The sequence below is a fragment of the Chiloscyllium plagiosum genome, unplaced genomic scaffold, assembly GCF_037043375.1.
Source record: "Chiloscyllium plagiosum isolate Xiang-an unplaced genomic scaffold, Cpla_swu_hap1 HiC_scaffold_37, whole genome shotgun sequence".
Lineage (NCBI taxonomy): Eukaryota > Metazoa > Chordata > Chondrichthyes > Orectolobiformes > Hemiscylliidae > Chiloscyllium > Chiloscyllium plagiosum.
The window spans coordinates 33,777,140-33,800,363 of NW_028270175.1; the positions used below are offsets into that span (position 1 = coordinate 33,777,140).

Here is a 23,224-nt window from a genome sequence, read left to right on the forward strand (position 1 = left end):
TAATGTAATGAATCAACTCGAGGATACAGAATACATTGCATCAATGCAAGTTATTTTCTATTTCTTCAATATTCACACAATGCTTGTTAATTATTTTCCAAAAATTCTAATCTATGTTTTGTCATTAACTGAGTCAATAACATATCCACTAATCTAGAAAACTGGCAATAGAAAATCCAAATAACATCCACCCCCATTCTCTACCAAACTAAACTTGTTAACAGCTCAGTGCACTGAATGTGGAGTAAGACAAGGCAAGCATCATAGAAATTAAGAATTAATTGAAGTTTAGATTGTGAACAAGCAACTAGAATCGAGGGTTTCTATATTCAGATGGAGCTCTAGTTGGCAACAAGAGATTGATTGCTCTATGGTCTAGTCACCAGTTATCAATTACAAAAACCTGTTGCTTCCCGACAACTATGTAATTGGTTGTCTGGTAACTGAATAACTTAGGGTGAGGAACAACATGTGCAAAAAAACTACCAAGTGTCCTCCAATCAGGAGCTTCCTCTCTATTCTCTGCAGTAAGACACTTTAACCTGAAAGAAAGCCAGTTGATTTCTTCCTTCAGCAGTTGCTGTAAGCTGTGATTTTAAATGATAAATCAGAGACCTTTTTTTTGAAGTGAACTAGCTACCTTGTGCTTCTTGCAAACCAGTGAATGAATTTGAAAAAAACAGGCCAAGAAGAAGCCTTCTAATAATCAGGAAGAACCAACTCAACAAATCTTGTGAAGTAGGACTCCTGAAACTGTTTTTCCTGTTTTCCTTCAATTCCTACACATTTTCCCCTCTTTACATCTCTAAAGCCTGGACTAAAAACAAGTTTCCAAGATATGGGCAATGCGGTGGCTCAGTGGTCAGCACAGCTGCCTCACAGCACCAGGGACCTTGGTTCGATTCCAGCCTCAGGCGACACACTGTGTGGAGTTTGCACATTTTCCCTGAGTCTGCATGGGTTTCCTCTGGGTGCACTGGTTTCCTTTCACAATCCAAAGATGTGCAGGTTAGATTAATTCACCATGCAAAATTGCCCATAGTTTTCAAGGATGTGTACATTAGATGCATTAGTCAGGGCAGAGTAATGGGGAATGGGTTTGGGTGGGATACTCGTCGAATGGTCAGTGTGGACTTGTTGGACCTACAGGCCTGTTTCCACACTGTAGGGCTTCTATGATTCTATGATATTTGAGGTAGCCAGAAGTTGTAGTTGTCCAATATTCTTAAAGAGACTGTTAAACTGAAGACCTGGATATTAGCAATCATATGACACAAAGAAGACTTGAAGACTGAGAAACAAAGGCGACAGCAGATTTCCTGAAGAAACTAGTACAGAGTCAGCCCCTGTTCTTACTCAATTATTATGAAAATACTCAGAGCCTTGAAAATCATTGGACACTACCATCTGAGGAAAGTATTGAGCGACAATAAACAAATGGTAGCCTTACAGTTGAAAAAAAAGTCTTCAAAGCAAGAACAAATCTCTTGAACATTGCAGAAATCTAGAATGGAAATGCAAGCCCTTGTTAAGACTTGAGATTACATGTAGGATAAGCATGAATGCTTGAAAAGAAAATGCTTGTGGTAGTCACCCAAATTGTCATCCAGCCTAAAGACTTCAATGCTATCCAGAAGCACTTTATATATACTGATTCAGAAATTTAGTTCCTCACTGACAATGATGTACTTCTATCTTCTGATGGAGTTTCAGAAATGTTCATGTCTGCAGAGAAGGTGCCATCCCACTCCATCCCAAGCCCACTCTTCGATACAATGACGAGAGAGCTCATGTATCCTAAGCATTCTCCAAAGCAACTCAGAATGCTGTCAGAGATTAATGCGTTAAGTGGGGAAGAGGAGTGGGAATAAAGATTAAATGTTAATGGGTGTCATAAAAGACCTTGAGGTGATGTAGACTAAAGGGTTGATACTTTATAAAGAATTAATAAACGTGCAAAAATCGTGAATGTCATTGTGCTTTCAGATTATGTGGAATATATCTGTAAAGTTCCAGCAGGACATCAGCTCATATCATGCTTTGTAAAATGTTACATTTAATAAGCCTATTAATGGTTACTCAAAGGAATGTAAACTTTATGTTACCACAGAGGCAGCAGTTTATAACATTTAATTTAATTTATATAGTATTTGGGACTGACTTCAGCTAATCTATACTTAACTGCCTATCAACAGCAGCAAGCCCTTATCCTTGCTGATTCACAGTAGCCCCCAATCTCTCAAACTTTTATCTTTACTTCTCCATATCTCTGCAATCTCCTCCAGTCCTATAATTACACATCACCCTGCCCATTTCTTCACCCAAAATTGGTAGCTTTACCTTCTATTACCAGATAGTTCTCTTGTTCCTTTAAGACCCTCCTTAAAAGTAAACTGAGGCTCCTAATAGTTATTTTGTGACTCCGCATCTATTTTTCTTTTGTCAGTGAAGCACAACAGGATCTTTTTGTGTAAAGGGGCTTCCTCAGTACAAGTTGTGAAATACTCTTCCATTCATGGAATTCTGAAATGAAAACAATTGATGGTTGAAGGTAGAGTAGACTAACTGATAAATTATTTGACAAGTTTATCACTATAGAAAATACATAATTTGCTGAAGTTAAATGCTGAAGTGAATCAGCAGAGAGCACTATCAATCTAATGCGATTTCATCTCAAGAGTCTATACATATCCCCACAATTGACCATCACCACAGTGATATCACCAAATGAAACGTTGGCATTAGGAACTTATTTTTGTGATTATTGTTACGTATATTTTTTTTAACTGTTGCACTGAAAAGCAATAACAGAGTGAAATTGTCACATATAAAATCAGTAACAGACTCAAACCGAATTTGCCTTACTTGAACTATGGTGTCAATTATTTTTTGGAGATAAAACTTTAACCCAGATTAAATTCCCTGTGTCCATTAGTTTTAATATTTTGCAGTAAGGATTGACCCACAAGACTATTATCAGACCAAAATTTACAAATGTTGATCTTTCTTAAAATTTCCTTTTTAGGAGCCTTCTTGGCTTTGAACAAGACAATCATGGATTTAAGTTACATTCCAATGGTTTGATTACATCATCTAAGGTGACACTTTAATATGATACTTAGGGAGTGTTGAACTCATAGAAGTGGGGAGAGGCAAGGGGGCTGAAAAATAAATAGAGGGAGGGGTGTAGGGCTGGGGGGAAGATAGGTAGGAGGACGATAGGTGAATACAGGTAAAGGGTGAATGGGATTGGTCAGTGGGACGTTTGGACGGGATTGGTGAGAAGAAAGATAGACAGATTAGGTCAGGTCAAGAGGGCACAATGGAGAGGGAGGACTGGTCCTGGGATGAGGACTGGTCCTGTTATGGGTGGTGAGATTTGGAAGCTGCTGAATTCTATGTTGAGGCCATCAGGTTGTAAGCTCCCAAGGCAAAAGATGAGGTGTTCTTCCTTAAGTTTATGTGTGGCCTTATTTTGGTGGCGGAGGAGGCCCAGAATGGACATGTTGTTGGGGATGTGGGTGACAGAGTTGAAATGACTGGCAATTGGGAAGTTAGGTTGATTGGAGCATGCAGACTATAGATGTTCCCTGAACCAGTCCCCGGGTTTGCACTCAGTCTCTACGATGTATAGGAGACTACATTGGGAGCAACAGATATAGTAAATAAGGTTAGAGGAAATGCAGGTGAATCTCTCCTGTTCTTGGAATGATTCTTTGGTGCCTTGGATGGAGGTAAGAGGGAGCAGGTGTGGCAGAAGGTATTGCACCTCCCTTGGCTGTAGGGAAAGGTGCCAGGTGTGGAGGAGTGGTTGGTGGGGTGTATGGACCTTACGAGGGTGTGGCAGAGGGAATGGTCTCTACAGAAGGCTTTTAGGCGTGGACAACTCCTAGAAGTACCATATTCCAGATGAGACATTAACAAAGGCCTTATTGCCTACTTGGATAGGTATAAAAGATCACATGACACTAATTGAAAATTAAGAAAGGAACTTCCTGGCCAAAATCATCAATCATTGTTGAGCCATAGCTCATTAGGTAAGAATTACCTCTGAGTAAAAGGTTTAGGGAATGAAATCTCAATCCAGAGACTTGAGCACAAACTGACACAATACCAGTACTAAAGAGATACTGTATTATCAGAAGTGGCATCATTTTAATGAAATGTTAAATCAAGGCTCCGTCAGCTATCTCAGGTATCCTTAAAATATTCTATGATTCTATTTTTAAAGAAGAATCAGATAATACCTTTTGTGTCCTGACCAAAGAATAATACATTGACATTAATTTTCTTTGTTATTTAAAGGGGCTTTGCTATGCTAAAATTTGATTTCTGTTTGCCTGAAAACAGCTGTGTCTAACTGCAATAATGGTTCACTGGCTGCAAAAAGGTTCTTAAGTAGAATCATTCTTTTAACAAATCATAGAAATTTAACGCACAGAAGGGGGACATTTAGCCCATTATGTTTGTGTTAAAAATAACAAGTAATCATATATTCTATTCCTAATTTTGAGCTCTTGGTCCATGGCCTTAAAGATATGGCTTTTAACTTTTTAAATATTATGAGTGTTCTGTCTCACCCACTGTTGCACATAGTGAACTCCAGATCCTCCTTTCTCTTAGCTTAAGTTTATACCCTATTTTTCCTTTCTCTGGGCATTGTTTTACTAACTTCCTTCTTGTTTCTTGTTATTGTCTTTGGATTTGAGTATTTTAGTATTAATATGTGCGTGTCCACTATATTTTGCCAGGTGTTATCTGCTTGATGGTTGCCATCATGTATTGGTTTAGCTGGGAGATGGGAGCTGTGGAAGCCATCTCTCTGTCCATCCTAGTGGGCTCTTCTGTGGATTATTGTGTCCATCTTGTCGAGGGTTACCTACTAGCAGGAGAAAACCTTCCAATAACTGAGACCGACGTAAGTAGAACCTACAGCTAGTTCAATTTCTTTCAGTGATGGAGTGCACCTTCCCAACATCAAGCACGACAGTCTACAACCTTTTCATCTTGTTGCCAATTCCATTTGCAAACTATAAATTATAGGAAAAAGTAATAATTCTTTTAGTTCTGAGAAAAAAGGGTGACTGATTTTTTTTCAGAATTATGAGTTGAATCAAGTTGTAATATCATGACTTTTATCATGACAAATCTTATTGATCCCATTTAGTTGCGGGATTTACAATTGAACTTAAAGAAACTCATAGATGGATCCAATTGAAGTGCCATTCTTCAAGATGACAAGTGGTTATCAAACAGATATTATCTGTCGAGGCAGTATTGAACAATAATGATCCCATCCAGTAATATTCTCAAGGCTAAAAGATAACTGCAAATTAAATAGCCCACACTGGCTCATCTGACTCAATGCACAGGGAGTCCCCAAAACTTTCACTGCCTTTGTAAGGAGCAAACAGGAGTTTACAAGGGCAACTGCGAAATGGCATAATTGTTTTCCAGTGAATTTCACTGAAGGACTTCAAACTAAGAAGGAAATGTTAAGGGTCACGAGCTAGGGTTTTAAAACTCTATGAACGGAGAAGTGTTTCAGTAATGGTAACAGAGCATTTTGTATTCAGTGCAAACACAATTCAGCTGAGTGAGATAACTAATGAGTAGAGTCTACTTTAGACAACTAAACAAGAGAACAAGAGGCGAAATGTTATTTCTTTCTAAATTGCTGTGAAACTAAGTAAATGGGAATATACGTGTAAAATACATTTTGGAGAAGTATAGAAAATATATCATTCCCCTGATCAATAGCTTTACACTTGAGAGAAATTTAAACACAATCATACACCGGGTTGAATCATCACTTAATATCATAGTAACCAACCATGCACAGCTGTTGAAAATCATTGGAAAGTCCGAGTCGCTCACCATTTGTTTTCTATCACTCAATAATACAAATACCTGTTGAGATGAACAGCTACACCAAGAATGCTGGCTACAGAATCTAGCATTTGAAACCACTCCTACATTCAGTAAAGGATTGTCTAAAAACTAAGGTCAAATGGAGTCTATCTACCTGCTTCTCTCGTTATGACTAGATGGGAGTCCATCACATTTAGGTTATACTCCTGTAGGGATGAGTGTCTTTTTTTTTGTTTAAAATGAACACATTTTGAAATCCCAGGTATCGGTTAAGAAAGTAAAGCCTCACGTTTTTACTGTTTTGAACAAACCAACCAACCAAGCTATCTTATAAAGACTGGAAAAGTAAAACAATCCATAAATTATGCATAACTTATACTCTAAAAAACAGAATTACCATGAGGTAATATTAATTCTTAGACAATCTGTGGTAAAACACTCTTCAGACTGCACTTTAAATGGCCAGTGGGGTCAACAGTGTTCCAATCCAGATGTTAATGACACTATGGTTTACAAATCTCATTACATCCCACATCTCCACTTCCAAATGTCTCGCCTTAAAATTCATTCCATAGCCAATCCATCACAAACTACCGCAATGACTGCCAGTATCTTTCCTGAAATTGCATTCCATTGGATTCCCAACGTTGCACTCCAGCACCTACATAATTCCAGCTCTTTCACAGATAGTTAGATTCACTGTGCTGACACTCTGCCTGTGATTTTTCCAAGCTCCAATATTTCTCAGATATATCGCTTACGGACTTTCTTAAACCTAATTGTCAGCTGCACTGAAATGTCACTGGCCTCCAGGAACTTCTCCTGCCCTGCCTGCAATCTGTTAAGACCAGAAGACCACTGGAAATAGGTAGAGGATAGGCTGTTTGGTACCTTGACTCTACTCCAATAGGCTCCTGGCTGATCCAACATTTCCCATGTTCACTTTCTTAAGTTTTCCTCATAGCCCTTGATTCCCCTATTAATCATGAATCTATCTATCTCTATCATGATTCTATCTCTATCTTAATCTCAATCTTAAATATACACAAGGACTCCTTGCCGTGGCAAAGAGTTCCAAAGACTCAGAAAAGAATCTTTTTTTGGGAGAAGAAATTCTTCCTCATCTCAGTCTTAAATTGATGCACCTCTACTCTAAGACTATACCTTCTGGCCGCCGCGATATTAACCGCTACCTGAACTCCCACACTCCCCCCACCCACTCCAACCTCTCACCCTCGGAACGCGCAGCCCTCCACTCCCTCCGTTCCAACCCCAACCTCACCATCAAACCAGCTGACAAGGGAGGCGCAGTAGTAGTTTGGCGCACTGACCTTTACACCGCTGAGGCCAAACGCCAGCTCGCAGATACCTCCTCCTACCGTCCCCTTGACCATGACCCCACCCCCCACCACCAAACCATCATCTCCCAGACCGTCCATAACCTCATCACCTCAGGGGACCTCCCATCCACCGCCTCCAACCTCATAGTCCCACAACCCCGCACCGCCCGTTTCTACCTCCTGCCCAAAATCCACAAACCTGACTGCCCCGGACGACCCATCGTCTCAGCCTGCTCCTGCCCAACCGAACTCATCTCGGCATACCTCGACACGGTCCTGTCCCCATTAGTCCAAGAACTCCCCACCTACGTTCGTGACACCACCCACGCCCTCCACCTCCTCCACCTCCTCCAGGATTTCCGCTTCCCCGGTCCCCAACGCCTCATCTTCACCATGGACATCTAGTCCCTGTACACCTCCATCCCCCATCACGAAGGACTCAAAGCACTCCGCTTCTTCCTTTCCCGCCGTACCACCCAGTACCCTTCCACCGACACCCTCCTTCGACTGACCGAACTGGTCCTCACCCTGAACAACTTTTCTTTCCAATCCTCCCACTTTCTTCAAACAAAAGGAGTAGCCATGGGCACCCGCATGGGCCCCAGCTATGCCTGCCTCTTCGTAGGGTATGTGGAACAATCCATCCTCCGCAACTACACTGGCCCCACCCCCCATCTTTTTCTTCGCTACATTGATGACTGTATCGGCGCTACCTCGTGCTCCCACGAGGAGGTTGAACAGTTCATCCACTACACTAACACCTTCCACCCCGACCTCAAATTCACCTGGACAGACTCGGACTCCTCCCTCCCCTTCCTAGACCTTTCTGTTTCTATCTCAGGCGACCGAATCAACACGGACATCTACTACAAACCTACCGACTCCCACAGCTACCTGGACTACACCTCCTTCCATCCTGCCCCCTGTAAAAACGCCATCCCATTCTCCCAATTCCTTCGTCTCCGCCGCATCTGCTCCCAGGAGGACCAGTTCAAAATACGTACAACACAGATGGCCTCCTTCTTCAAGGACCGCAATTTCCCCCCCGACGTGGTCGACGGTGCCCTCCACCGCATCTCCTCCACTTCCCGCTCCTCCGCCCTTGAGCCCCGCCCCTCCAACCGCCACCAGGACAGAACCCCACTGGTCCTCACCTACCACCCCACCAATCTCCATGTACAGCGCATCATCCGCCGTCACTTCCGCCACCTCCAAACAGACCCCAGCACCAAGGATATATTTCCCTCCCCTCCCCTATCAGCTTTCCGTAGAGACCACTCCCTCCGCGACTCCCTTGTCAGATCCACACCCCCCCACCGACCCAACCACCACTCCCGGCACCTTCCCTTGCAACCGCAGGAGGTGTAACACTTGCGCCCACACCTCCCCCCTCACTTCTCTCCAAGGCCCCAAGGGAAACTTCCATATCCGCCACAGATTCACCTGCACCTCCACCCACATCATCTACTGCATCCGCTGCAGCCGGTGTGGCCTCCTCTATATTGGGGAGACAGGCCGCCTACTTGCGGAGCGATTCAGAGAGCACCTCTGGGCCACCCGGACGAACCAACCCAACCAACCTGTGGCACAGCATTTCAACTCCCCCTCCCACTCCACCGAGGATATGCAGGTCATTGGACTCATCCACCGCCAAACCACAACAACCCGACGGTCGGAGGAGGAGCGTCTTATCTTCCGACTGGGAACCCTCCAACCGCAGGGGATGAACTTGGACTTCACCAGTTTCTTCATCCCCCCTCCCCCCACCTTGTCTCAGCCGGATCCTTCCAACCCGGCACCGCCTTCCTGACCTGCAGTCTTCTTCTTGACCTCTCCGCCTCCATCCTACTCCGACCTATCACCCTCACCTTGACCTCTTTCCACCTATCACATTTCCAACTCCCCTCCTCCAAGTCCCTCCTCCCTACCTTTTATCTTCTCCTGCTGAACACTCTCTGCTCATTCCTGAAGAAGGGCCTGTGCCCGAAACGTCGAATCTCCTGTTCCCTGGATGCTGCCTGACCTGCTGTGCTGTTCCAGCAATAAAGTTTCAACTTTGATCTCCAGCATCTGCAGACCTCACTTTCTCCTATACCTTCTGGTCCTAAACTCTCCAATGACGGAAAACATTTTCCCTGTAAAGCCCCTTAAGAATCCTATATGTTTCAATGAGATTGCCTCTCACTGTTTGAAACACTAGTGAGTAGAGTCCCAATCTTTTCAGCCTTCACTCTTAAGGCAATCCCTCCATACTAGGGATCTTTCCAATTAATTTTCTCTGAACTGCCTCCAATGAAATCTTTCCTTAAATAAAGGAATGAAAGCTGCTGCTGTAGTCTCACCTGTACCTTGTACATTTACAGTCAGATTTCTCTACCCTTATACACCAAGTCCTTTGAAATAAGGGCCAACGTTCCATTCACCTTCCTGATTATCTGCTGCACCTGTGTGCTCGCTTTCTGTTTTTCGTGCGCAAGTACGTCCATGTCCCTTTTTGTTGCAGCTTTCTGCAGTTTTTCACCATTTAAATAATACGCTGTTCTTTTGTTCGCCTTTCTAAGATGAACATCTTCACATTTGCCCACGTTATACTCCACTGCCAACTTGTTATCCATGTTAATACTTAACCTATCAGTATAAATGATTCCAATACATTTCCAACAACATATGTTAGGCTAATTTTGCCCCCATCCCTTTTTTGAATATTGGTGCTGCATTGGCAGTTTCTAATCCTCTGGTACTTTTCCAGAATCCAAGGATTGTTTGGAAAAATACAACCAGTGCATTCTTATAAATACAGGAAAATGGATGTACGGAATGTCGGATCATCTATGAACCTATTAATGGCAGAGCAAGCTCAAGGAGCCAAACAGCCTACTCCTGTTCCTATTTCTATGGTCTTTCTTATGGTCTTATCCACTATCTCTTTAGCTACCTCTTTTGGACCCATCAGGGCCAGGGGACTTAAGTGCCTTCAACCTATTAGTTTACTTAATACAATTTCTCTTAGTGGTGATGATGGTACTTAATTCAACCCAATTGGACCCTATATCATCCAAGCCTCGATTGTCTCTCACAACTGTCCTCATTTTATCTTTTATCTATTACCCTCTTTTCTATCCCTTCTATTTTTCCATCCACCCTATTTTTCCAAAAAGTGAAATAGTCATGAATGTTAAATTCCCAGTTTTGATCTCCTTGGAAGCCTGTTTCCGTGATGGCAATAAGATCGTGTTCATTTTACACCATCATTCATCTACCTTCTTCCAAATGCTTTGCACAAAGTTTGTTTTATTGTCAAATTTCCCCTACACTTCTATGTTTCCTTGGTGCAATATGACACTTACATTCTGTCCCTTCCTTTTATTTTCTGGTAACAATCAGCCCATTATTAACTTGCAATCAGATGCTTGATTTTCTAATTTTTCATACATCTGAACCCACCCTGTTCCCCACTATTTAATTTAAAGCCCTATCTACTAGTTTTGTGAGTCACCAGGACTCTGAGCCCGTTGCATTGGAACAGCTCCCTCCTTCCCCAGAACTGATGCCAATGTCCCATGAATTCAAACCTATTTCTCCCACAGTTTACAGTACCTCTGTAATCTTGTTTATCCTGTGCAAATTAGGTCCTGATTCAGGTAGTGATCCGCATTGGATTAGATTAGATTAGATTCCCTACAGTGTGGAAACAGGCTCTTCGGCCCAATAAGTCCACACCGACCCTCCGAAGAGCAACCCACCCAGACCCATTCCCCTACACCTAACACTATGGACAATTTAGCATGGCCCATTCACCTAACCTGCAAATCTTTGGACTGTGGGAGGAAACCGGAGCACCCAGAGGAAACCCACGCAGACACGGGGAGAATGTGCAAACTCCGCACAGACAGTTGCCCGAGGCGGGAATTGAACCCAGGCCCCTGGCGTTGTGAGGCAGCAGTGTTAACGACTGAGCCACCATACATTTTTGATTCTGCTTTATAATTTATCCTCGTGCAGCTCCCCTAACAGAACCTCTTTCACCTTTCTACCTATATCATTGGTACCTGCATTGGACTACATCAGCTGGCTATTCCCCTCCAATTCAAGTTCCTTTGTAACCTAGCTGAGATATCCTGAACCCAGGCAACATCACCTTCAGGATTCTCGATCCTAGCCAGAGTGTCTATCCCCCGACTATATTATCCCTGATTATAACTACATTTCTGAAGAAGAATTCTGAAGAAAGGTTACTGGACCTGAACTATTAACACTGCTTTTCTCTCCACAGATGTGCCAGACGTGCTGAGTTTCTCCAACAATATCTGATTTTGTTACAGATTTTCAGCATCATTCCTGAACATGCAAAGCTTATTGATGTTCACCATTATATTATTCACCTCTATATTACATAAGGTCAGAAGTCACACAACACCAGGTTGCATTCCAACTGATTTATTTGAAATCACAAGCTTTTGGAGGGCCGGAATTACCTGGAATTATTTTGCAATGATCTCTCCACCTAAAAATTCTGTGCTTGTGTGCTTCCTTCCACTTCATTTGCTGAAGGAGCAGCACTCCAAAAACGTGTGACTTCAAATAAACTGTTGGACTATAACTTAATGTCATATGACTTCTGGCTTTGTCCACCACAGTCCAATACCGACACCTCCACATCATGGCTATATTACATACAGCTAAGAAAAAACAATCATTTTTGATTTGATTCAGAATTTTTGCATAATTTTTACACAATGTCAAAACAACATTGCATTCTAGACAGTGCCTTTAATGCAGCAAAACATCTAAAACACCTCTCACAAACCTAGTCAGACAAAAATTGGTGCTGAGTCAAAGAAGGAGATAATTAGAATGGGTGGTTAAAAGATTGGCCAAGAAGGTAGGTTTTCTGAAAGGTCTTAACAGAAAAGAAGGGACAAAGGTAAAGATACTTAAGGGAGAGAATTCAGCATTTTACTCTCTTATTAATACACCCACTAGTGGTGGGAAAAATGATTGAGGGATGCACGAGAGAACACCGAGTGCTAGAATGGTCCTGAGGCCAGAGGTACATAGCCTGGGAATCAATAAACAAATGGGAACCCACCCACAAATGGGGACAATGGTGATCCCACTCAGCTGGACAATGAAGAAAACAAAACTTGGGGAAATAAATATTGATGATGAAGAGTTCATATTACTGAAGAGGAGGTGCTGTTCACATAAAGGTAGATAAATCCTGGGACCTGATCAGCTGTTTCCCAGAACTTTGTGGGAAACTAAGAAAGAGATTACTTGCCCCCTTGCTGAGATATTTCTGCCATCGATAGCCACAGATGAGGTAGCAGAAGACTAGAGGTTGGCTAATGTGGTGTCATTATTTAAGAAAGGCTGTAAGGAAAAACCAGGGAACAATAGACCACTGAGCCTTACATCAGTAGTAGTCTGGGGGACAGGACTTACATACATTTGGAAAGGCAAGGACTGATTGTGGATAGCATGAAATTATGTGTGAGAAATCATGTTTCACTGACTTGATTGAGTTTTTTGAAGAGGTGACAAAGAAGATTGATGAAGGCAGAGCAGTAGACATTCTCTATATGGATTTCAGAAAAGCATTTGTCAAGCTTCTGCCTGGTAGACTGATTAAAAGCTTTAGGTCACATGGCTCCAGGGGGAGCTAGCCAATTGGATTCAAAATTAGCTTGAAGTTGGGAGACAGAGGTGGTGGAGGTTGTTTTTAGGACTGGAAGCTTGTGACCTGTGGTGTGCCACAAGGATCAGTGCTGGGTCCACTGCCTTTTGTCATCTATATAAATGATTTGGATGTTGATATTGGAGGTATGGTTAGTAAGTTAGCAGATAACACCAAAATAATTGATATAGTGGACAGTGAAGAAGATTATCTCAGTGTACAAATGGGCCAACAGGCAGAGGAGTGGCAGATGGAGTTTAATTTAGATGAATGTGAGGTGTTGCATTTTGATCAAGCAAACCAGGTCAAGAATTAAACAGTTAATGCTAGGGCCCTGGGGAGTGTTCCAAACAATGAGATCTCGGAGTGCAGGGACATAGTTCCTTGAAAGTGGAGTCATGGGTATATAGGTGGTGAAGAAGGCATTTGGCACCCTTCCCTTCATTGGCCAGAACATTGGGGTGTCATGTTGCTATAGGAAGAGGCTGAAAAGACTGGGGCTGTTTTTCCCTGTCAGAGACTGAGGAGGAACCTTATAGAGGTTTATAAATCATGAGCAGCATGAGTAGGGTTAATAGCCAAGCTCTTTATCCTATGGTGGGGGAGCCCAAAACTAGAGGGTATAGGTTTAAGGTGAGAGGGGAAAGATTTAAAAAGGGCCTGAGAGATAGTTTTTTCAAGCAGAGGGAGGCGCATGTATGAAATGAGCTTCCAGTGAAATGGTGGAGGCACCTGGATGGATACATGAATAGGAAGAGTATAGAGGTCAAATGCAGGCAAATGCCGGTCAGATTCGGATACCCGGTTAATACAAATGAGTTGAACTGAAGTCAGCATGGTTTTGTGAAGGGCAGGTCGTGCCTCACAAACCTTATTGAATTCTTTGAAAAGGTGACGAAGGAGGTTGATGAGGGGAAAGCGGTAGATGTGGTATATATGGATTTTAGTAAGGCGTTTGATAAGGTTCCCCATGGTAGGCTACTGCAGAAAATACGGAGATATGGCATTGAGGGTGAGTTGGAGGTTTGGATTAGGAATTGGCTGGATGGAAGAAGACAGAGGGTAGTAGTTGATGGCAAAGTTTCTTCATGGAGTGCCGTCACTAGCGGTGTTCCGCAAGGATCTGTTTTGGGACCATTGCTGTTTGTCATTTTTATAAATGACCTGGAAGAGGGGTTAGAAGGTTGGGTGAGCAAGTTTGCGGATGATACGAAAGTCGGAGGAGTTGTTGACAGTGAGGAAGGATGTGGCAGGTTACAGCAGGATATAGAGAAGCTGCAGAGCTGGGCAGAAAGGTGGCAAATGGAATTCAATGTAGCTAAGTGTGAGGTGATTCACTTTGGGAAGAATAACAAAAAGATGGGGTACTGGGCTAATGGTCGGATACTTGGTAGTGTGGATGAGCAGAGGGATCTTGGTGTCCATGTACACAGATCTCTGAAAGTTGCCACCCAGGTAAATAGTGCGGTGAGGAAGGCATATGGCGTACTGGCTTTTATTGGTAGAGGAATTGAGTTCCGGAGTCCTAAGGTCATGTTGCAGTTGTATAAGACTCTGGTGCGGCCGCATCTGGAGGATTGTGTGCAGTTTTGGTCGCCATACTATAGGAAGGATGTGGAGGCACTGGAACGGGTGCAGAGGAGGTTTACCAGGATGTTGCCTGGTATGGAAGGAAGATCGTATGAGGAAAGACTGAGACACTTGGGGCTGTTTTCATTAGAGAAAAGAAGGTTTAGGGGTGACTTGATTGAGGTGTACAAGATGATTAGGGGGTTAGATAGGGTTGACAGTGTGAACCTTTTCCCGCGTATGGAGTCGGGTATTACAAGGGGGCATAGCTTTAAATTAAGGGGGGGTAGATATAGGACTGAAGTTAGGGGTAGGTTCTTCACTCAGCGAGTCGTAAGTTCATGGAATGCCCTGCCAGTAGCAGTGGTGGACTCTCCCTCTTTATGGGCATTTAAGCGGGCATTGGATAGGTATATGGAGGATAGTTGGTTAGTATAGGTTAGGTGGGCTTGGATCGGCGCAACATCGAGGGCCAAAGGGCCTGTACTGCGCTGTATTCTTCTATGTTCTATGTTCTATCTGTGTGACGCTAAATAGGCTAAATAATGTGGATTAATGTGTCAAATGCTGCAGAGGGAGCGAGAAGTTCATTCGAGTCACAGATGATGTCATGTTTGAATTTAATTAAGGGCTTATGATATTTTGCTTCAGGCTTTCAGGGTCTTCAGCTTTGGCACCGTAGAGAAAGGGAGATATGAAAAAGAAGCAGCTGAAAAATGTAGTCTCAATTAACGCCTTCATGAAAAGTGAGCATACAAGTTCAGCAGGAAGGTGAATGGAATGTCTGTTTCAAATAATGTAGTATAAAAATAAGGAAGTCTTGCTAAAATTACACAAGGCATTAGTCAGACCACACCTAGGACACTGAACAGTTTTGGTCTCCTTTTCTAAGGAAAGATATAATGGCTGGAAGCAGTCCAGTTTTGGTTTGTTATATTGATCCAAGGTATCGAGGGATTATCTTAGTTTGAGTAGGTTGGGTCTGTACTCATTGATATTTACAAGAATGAGAGGTGTTCTTTTTGTAACATATGAGATTCTTAGGAGTCTTGACAGGGTAGATGTGGTGAGGTTGTTTCTTCTTATAGGACAGTCTAGGACCAGATGTCATTATCGCTGAGTAATGGGTCACCCAGTTAGGACAGAGATGAAGAAGAATTTCTTCTCTCGGAGAGTAGGAAATCTGTAGAATTCATTACCACAGAGGACAGTAGAGGCTGGATTGTTAAATGTATTCATGACTGGGGTAGACAGATTTTTAATCAGTAGAGGTTATGGAGCCAAGGCAGGAAAGTGGAATGGAGGATTATGGAATCAGCCATGATCTCATTGAATGGTGGAACGTACCCACTGGGCAGAATAATCGACTTGTGCTCCCTCATCTGATGGTCTTGTGAACTCCATACAATTGAAAGTGAGATGGGAGGATGCAAAGAAGGGGGGATTAAAGAAATGGTGGTTTTGGAGAAATGAAATTAGAAATTGCTTGAAAATGACCAGGATTGTAATCTTGAAAAGGGGCGTATTTGCCCAGTAAATGTATACTGGCATTTCAATTCTAAAAGACCCCTGTAGTTGCAGTTTTTGTCTTATTTTCATTGGATAGATGAACACATTAGCTAACACCCTGCCTTATTTGATTAATAGGATAAATCCAAAATGGGGAAATGGAGAACTCTAGCTGCTGTGAGCCATGTTGGTGTTGCCATTGTGTCCAGTGCCATCACTACAGTCATAGCAACTATCCCCCTCTTCTTTTGCATCATCACACCATTTGCCAAGTTTGGGAAGATTGTTGCCCTGAACACCGGCATCTCTATGTTCTACACCTTGACAGTCAACACGGCTCTGCTCAGCATCCTGGCTCCAAGTGACTTCTATCGCTCAAGGAGATCTTTAATTAAAGCAGTCCTGGGAGTAGTGGCCATAGGAGGTGGAGGATTCTGTGTCTGCCTTGTATTGATTAAATTGGGATTCAAAATTCCTCTCCCCAATGGATCAACACTGTAATTTATTTATACTACTTTAATACAAGAGACAACAGAAATAATGTTTTAAAAAAGGGAACTTCATCACAATGCAAAAACTGGGACTATTGCCACTTTTTTTGTATCAGTTGTTTCTTTCCTTTGTATGGCAGATGATTGCTGACTTGGTGAAGCTATAAGTAATGACCTAACTGCAAGCAATGGTGTGAGTGCAGCTTTTCCTGCTGTTTAGATGTACAACTATGGTCAAACTCTTTATGATTTTCCACTATTTGTAAGGAAAGCATTGAAACAAATGAAAATGCCTTCTGAGAGCAACAGGTTCTATATATGTGGTAGACATACTTTGCGCATAATTGTAAGGAAATCTGTTCATTGCTGCGCTTTTCTAGCAACACATTTTCAGCTATAATCATGGAGGGCATGACCATTTCACCACCAGTCTTTTCCCAACACCGTGAAGAAATATCATGTGAAAGACCAACTAAGAAAATTTGGTTCCCAACTGAAATTCAGTGATATGGGTCATTGAAACTCAATCCTCCAAGCTCTGGGTTAAAGTGAAATTCAGTTTTTGAATAACTTTTCCATGAGTTATTTTTCTTTTTTACTTCTTACTCTTTTTTTTATTCTCCAGTTTCTCTCATTCGCTCCTTGTCGCCCAGTGGGCGGCACGGTGGCACAGTGGTTAGCACTGCTGCCTCGCAGTGCCAGAGACTCGGGTTCAATTCCCGCCTCAGGCGACTGACTGTGTGGAGTTTGCACGTTCTCCCCGTGTCTGCGTGGGTTTCCTCCGGGTGCTCCGGTTTCCTCCCACAGTCCAAAGATGTGCAGGTCAGGTGAATTGGCCATGCTAAATTGTCTGTAGTGTTAGGTAAGGGGTAAATGTAGGGGTAGGGGTAGGGGTGGGTTACGCTTCGGCGGGTCGGTGTGGACTTGTTGGGCCGAAGGGCCTGTTTCCACACTGTAAAGTAATCTAATCTAATCTAATCTAATTCATGTAATCACAAGGAATATAGGCATGCACAATATCACCCAAATGCCATTCTTCACCCATGTATTCTATCTGACCATCAAGCAGACACTGCCAACAGAAATTGCTGGAATGATCACCAAGACCAATGTACAATATGCCTTTATAGTCCATTGGCCATAAAGTCAGATAGAGTCAGCCCCTTCCGCTACCATCTAGAATGATGCTAATGGCCTGACCTACATGATGCTGTGTTATGCCAAGTGTTCCTATATCCATGTTGTAAGGGAAGTCAAAATTCCTGTTGGTTTACGTCTTTTAGAAATTAGGGACATCTAAGAGCTGTTTAATTTGTTAGTAATTCTTGAAGTACAGCTGCTGTTATGTCAGTGATAAACATGGTAGCCAATTTGCATACGTAAAGATCCCACAACAACAGAAAAGTTCAATAACAAAACAGTGAGCTTTGGTGAGGTAGATTGAGGGAGAAATTTTGTTTAGGACATCCAGAGAAATCAATGATTTTGTTCTAATAGTGAAACAAATCCACATGGACGGATGGATGTTTGGTTTAATATCTTACCCTTACTTCCAACACTGCATCTTCCTCAGTACCCTGCTCAATATTAGCCAAACAATCATCACTTTCACTAGTGAAATATATCAAATATGTACACTCATACAAAAACTACCTAAGTAATCTTTCCACAGGTTGCTTCTTCATAGTAAAATCTCCTTTCAAACTAAACTGGTCCCACACTAAGCAAAAAGGAAAGCTTTAAGACATTAAACTAAACCAGCTCCCCCAATCTGAGCAATTGTAGATTTGAAATAATAAAGACAAATGTTACAAACTCAGTCTGTTGATCATGAATGCATTTATAAATATGTGCTTAACCCAGTTGCAAGTAGAATAGCTAATCCACTGTAACAATGCAAGGTAGCTATCATTAATGAGAAAGGCAATGGCTCATTTAATAAAGATATATGGCAGTGAACCTTATAGACCCAGACAATGTGTGGTGAGATTGCTGATCTGAAGTTGTAATAAGGTTGATACAATGGCTTTTACACACTTGGGCTGGAGAGCAGTAAAGTAGTGACCTTCATTCCCATTCCTACCTATCATCCAGTAACTGCAGGTGGAAAAATACATTAGTGAAATTTGGGTTAATGATTCACCTTCTCACCATATTTGAATTGACCGTCAACATCTGGCTTGGGAATTCAAGCACTTCCATTTCTCAACCAATAGTGCAGTCAGACCACCAAAAACATGCAGACTTAGGCTGTTTGCCCTTTCCCTACCTTGATTTTTTAACGAAAATACTTAGATACTTTCATAGCTGGTGTAAAGCCCCTGTTCAGGAATGCAACAGAAGTAAATAAGTCCTCCAATAGTCACAGTAATGTTCAGCTTCTGTATCAATAATGTTTTCCTGTCCATTCCCAGATAGTGCTCAACATCCAGCCCGCTGCACAGCATACAAACAGACAACATTCACTCCTTCGCACCCCTATCAGATAGTGCTCGCCTCCTCTCCTGGCACACTCTCTACAATGCCTGGTTCCATCTAGCTGGCATTGGAACAATCAGAATTATTGGGGAAGTGGGAGTGTTGAATGTTTTTGTGAGGTGAGGTGAGGCAGAATGAGCATTGTCAGGGTGAGAGAGAGAGAGAGTTGAAAATTCATTGGATGAGAAGAGAGATGAACACAGCGTTTGAGACAAAGTGGGGAATGAAGGAGTGGGTGAACAGTGTCAGCAGAAAGTGAGCATGTTTGGGGAAAATACTAAGCTGTTATGGAGGTTGACTTAAAATGTCAAGACAAGGTAAGTCAAGGGGATTGTTGTAAATCAGCCATTCACATATATCCAAATTTTAGCTCAGCGTTTGTAGAAATAGTTCCAGAGCATCCAGTATTCATCAACATGCCCTGACAATTCTTCAGTACATGCTTCAACACAAGGAATAGCCAAACAATAGCTGCCTATATATATATATATATATATATTATATATATATACACACACATACATGTATAAATCCATTGGGTTTTATATATCCAGAACACAAAAAGGGACCATTTAATCTGCGCAATCTGTCCTGGATTTTTTTGAGAACAACCCAAATCTGATCTGATCCCTTTCTCTCCCTATGGCTTTTTATCTGCATTTCATATTCATTCAGATTCCCAAAAGAATGCAGTGTCCTCTGCTTCAATCACTACTGGTGGCACAGCATTCCTTTCTTCAATAACCCTGGCCCACAATTTTGAAGTGAGGTACATTTGATTTGCTATTGTATTTTGTTTATCTGTTTTTAGCTATTTCATTTTCATGGTCAAGCATAAACAAGTAGATTACACACTAAAACACATTTAGAGATTGTTGATAAAAATGCACAAATGCAATCTCCAACACTATAGTTTAATGAAAATTGGACAGTTACTGTCAGTATAAAATGAAATAACCTATTGGCATTGTAACTTATATTTTAATACATAGATATATAAAAATAAAGTAATAAAATTGCATCTTACCAGTTATGTGGTGGGAAAAGGTAAATAATACAAATTACTTGAGACAGACCGTGAAACAAAATGGAGAAATAGATACAATGTGATGCAGTGGTTGTTGCCTTTTACCCACAATACAGATACTCAACGTGGGAGCTCTGCAGCAGGATCACTAATTTTTGAAGTTGATTTATTGTCTATACATCCTTGCTTTAAAAGAATAGAGGTATCAGACCAGACATGATGTTGACATCCAATGCTTCAGCCATTAAACCTGCTTCATTGTTCTTTTGTTGTCAAAATTGCATAACAAAATTTGCAAGAGCCGTTAAAAGTTTATCGAGTATGTTTTTCCATGGCTGGTGTCAGTTAAGTGAAGTGGAAATATAAAATAGGTTGCCCCATTTTATAATTAAAGAGACTGAACTAAAACGCAACATATTATCATGAGAGAACTGGTTAACCAGGAATGAAAAGCAATTAATTCTGAAGTACTGAACTGTCCAGTACATCTACATTAGTAGCAAAATCTAACAAAGTTTTGAAAATAGTCTGAATGATTCTAATTACTGTATATTGTTAGTAATTTCTTTTTCCATATTGTGTAAATTTCTTAAGTAATTTTGTAGAAAAGGAATTTTTGAACAATGTTCCCTGTTTTAGGAACTGTTGTCGAATTATTTGACATTCAAATTGTTGTATTACTGCTGCTTTAATTCAATCCAAAATAAATTTCTATTCATTGTCAATGAGAACCTTTTTAGGAGTTCTCTGTCCTTGGTTTTTTTTGTCTCTGTTGCTTCCTGCCCTTTCCCTTCACAGTCAGTGGGCTGCAATCCTATAATAAAGCCCCCAATTTCATGTTGGAGTCCTGTCAATAGGTTTTAACTTTCGTCTGCAATTAACTATTTCTTGGTGCAACAGCTGTAGATTTTTTTTTAACATTTGGAATATTGATGTTTGGTTCAGAGATGAGAAGCTCTCTCGATAAGCTATACAGACTAGGAAAGGCTCAAGTTTAATATCTCTTCTGGGCAGCAGTAAAGAAACTCCAATTTGTTTTAATTTCTGGATCAGGAAGAGGTTCCAATGAAAACTGGCATATTTGGGAATAGATGGTAAGGATTTAGCTGTTATATTTCTCACTACTTACATTTTATTTATAAATGATTTTTTGCATGAGGCAATGCCACGCAATTATAAGAGAAGGATGAAGAAGGAGAAAATGGGATGAAAAGGAGCAATTAATAATCAATTCCAAATGTTCTGATTGTAGAATGTCAGATGAAACTCTTGGTCCTTTCCTATCAAACCTTAACATGCAGTACATGTGGTCCAGTAGAATTTAGGGAAAAATGAAAAGTATTTCACTGTCAGCAACTTAGCACAATTTGGACCTTCACATTAGCATTAAATATTAATATACATTATTTGAAACCTGCATAACATTCGAATACTGAAGACAGGATGGAGCAAATAAGGAGTTGGACATCCTGCTGCCTGGAATTGATTAGCTTGATTAAAAACACTGTCACTAATACAGCATCTCATCTTGGAAGCTGCAGAAAAACTGAACTTGTGAAGCTAATGATGTCAGAGAGTAGCACAAAGAATTCTGAAAAAATCCACAATCTGAGCTATGTTACCTAAAGCAGAGGAAGAATGCACATAACACTCACATGAGGCCAGATTGATGAAAGGGCAGGAAAGAATATTTAACTCCTCTTTTTTCACAATTGGATAGTTCAATAATCTTTTGTTTTTCAGTCCTGGATTGGAAAGTACCATTAGACAATGATGAAATAAAAATTACTGTAACTGATTTACTGCATCAAAATTGCTAAAAAGATTCAAAATACTGCTAACCTTAGTGATGCGCAAATTGTTTAATAGAAATTTCTACTTGTCAGAAACAAAACAAACGACTAGAATGAGTTCCAGTTCACATTCCTGATAGCTGTTTTAGAAGGAATGCTTGTACTCTAGTCTGTTTTTATCAAACATTTGGACTTGATTGAATTACTTCCTTGTGAGTGGTTGCTATTCATCATTATTACACCATGCTGGATAAACAAATTCACACAATTACTTACTTTATCCACATTGCAAGCTATTTTAGCATTGCCTGATCAATGTACTGACTCAGGTTGCATTGCTGATGAATGAGCTTCAACTGAGGACAGGAAACCCTCATTAATTTTAATTGTAATAGAAATTTAATAACATTATTTCTTCTCTCAAAGTAATTGGTACAAAGCAGCTTAGGTTGATAAAAAAAATTATGTGGGTTTGTCATTTGAACATAGCATCTATATGACACTCCAGACTGTCTGAATAACATTTACAAATCTTTGAAGATAAGTCCCTAAGCCTCTTTCGGTTTTGGAAGAGTCAGGTATCAGGAATACCCATGACCAGTCATTGATATCCATACGTATAAAATATTTTTGACTGGGTGTGAAGATTGTCCTGATTCCACTGATTTGCTGAGGAGATGTGAGTATCAGTAGATGTCCACTGGTCAGATCTCCACAACAATCAGCTAGCTCTTGGATTTCCTGTGAGGGGAGCATTGCTCCACCTCCTGTTGCTGGGAATTGATCTGAATCACACAGAGAAGGCTAGATTAGCAAAACAAAAGTCATGGTCTATCTTGTGTTCATTGTTGCGAGTCCAAAAGATTCCCTCAGGGTGCTCTAACGTAAAATTTGAATCCTGTCTGCCCAAAGCATTTCTGCCAATTCACTCTGTCCTAGTACATCTGGGATATTGTATGGTACAGTGGCATCAAGCAGGTTCCTGAACCACTTTAACAATAGAGCAAACAATTTGATCACAGTCCATTCTGCAGCAATGATAACATTTAATTTCATGTGTGATTGCACTGTGAGAGATAACAGCCCCTGCTTCAGCACTGGAAGGCTTTGTTAGAAATCATGCTTCATCTAGACACTCAAATTAATTCAGATATACACAACAAATATTGCTCCAACATAATGAACAGAATTTGTAATGAAGGGAATCCAATGTCAACTTAAAGCCATACGGTCATATAGCATAGAAATAGACCCTTCGATCCAATCAAACCATGTCGACCATGTTCCCAAACTAACCTAGTCCTGTGCATCGTGCATGGCCCATATCCCTCCAAACCTTTCCTATCCATGAATTTAATCAACGAGGAGAAAGTGAGGTCTGCAAATGCTGGATATCAGAGTCGAAGAGTGCAGTGCTGGAAAAACCCAGCAGGTCAGGCAGCATCCGAGGAGCAGGAGAATCAATGTTT

General features: G+C 41.3%; 1 protein-coding gene across 8 annotated transcripts in view; it reads left to right on the top strand.

Annotated features, from left to right (window-relative positions):
• disp3 (dispatched RND transporter family member 3) overlaps positions 1-17,321 on the top strand; it is a 492,179-nt gene extending 474,858 nt beyond the window's left edge. For all 8 annotated transcript variants that reach the window (XM_087980574.1, XM_087980573.1, XM_087980579.1 and 5 more), the window contains 2 exons: positions 4,752-4,918; positions 16,105-17,321. In XM_087980574.1, the coding sequence (XP_087836700.1) occupies positions 4,752-4,918; positions 16,105-16,467 (530 nt within the window). In that variant the 3' untranslated portion in view covers positions 16,468-17,321. The remainder of the gene's footprint in view (positions 1-4,751; positions 4,919-16,104) is intronic.
• Positions 17,322-23,224: the final 5,903 nt, after the last annotated feature.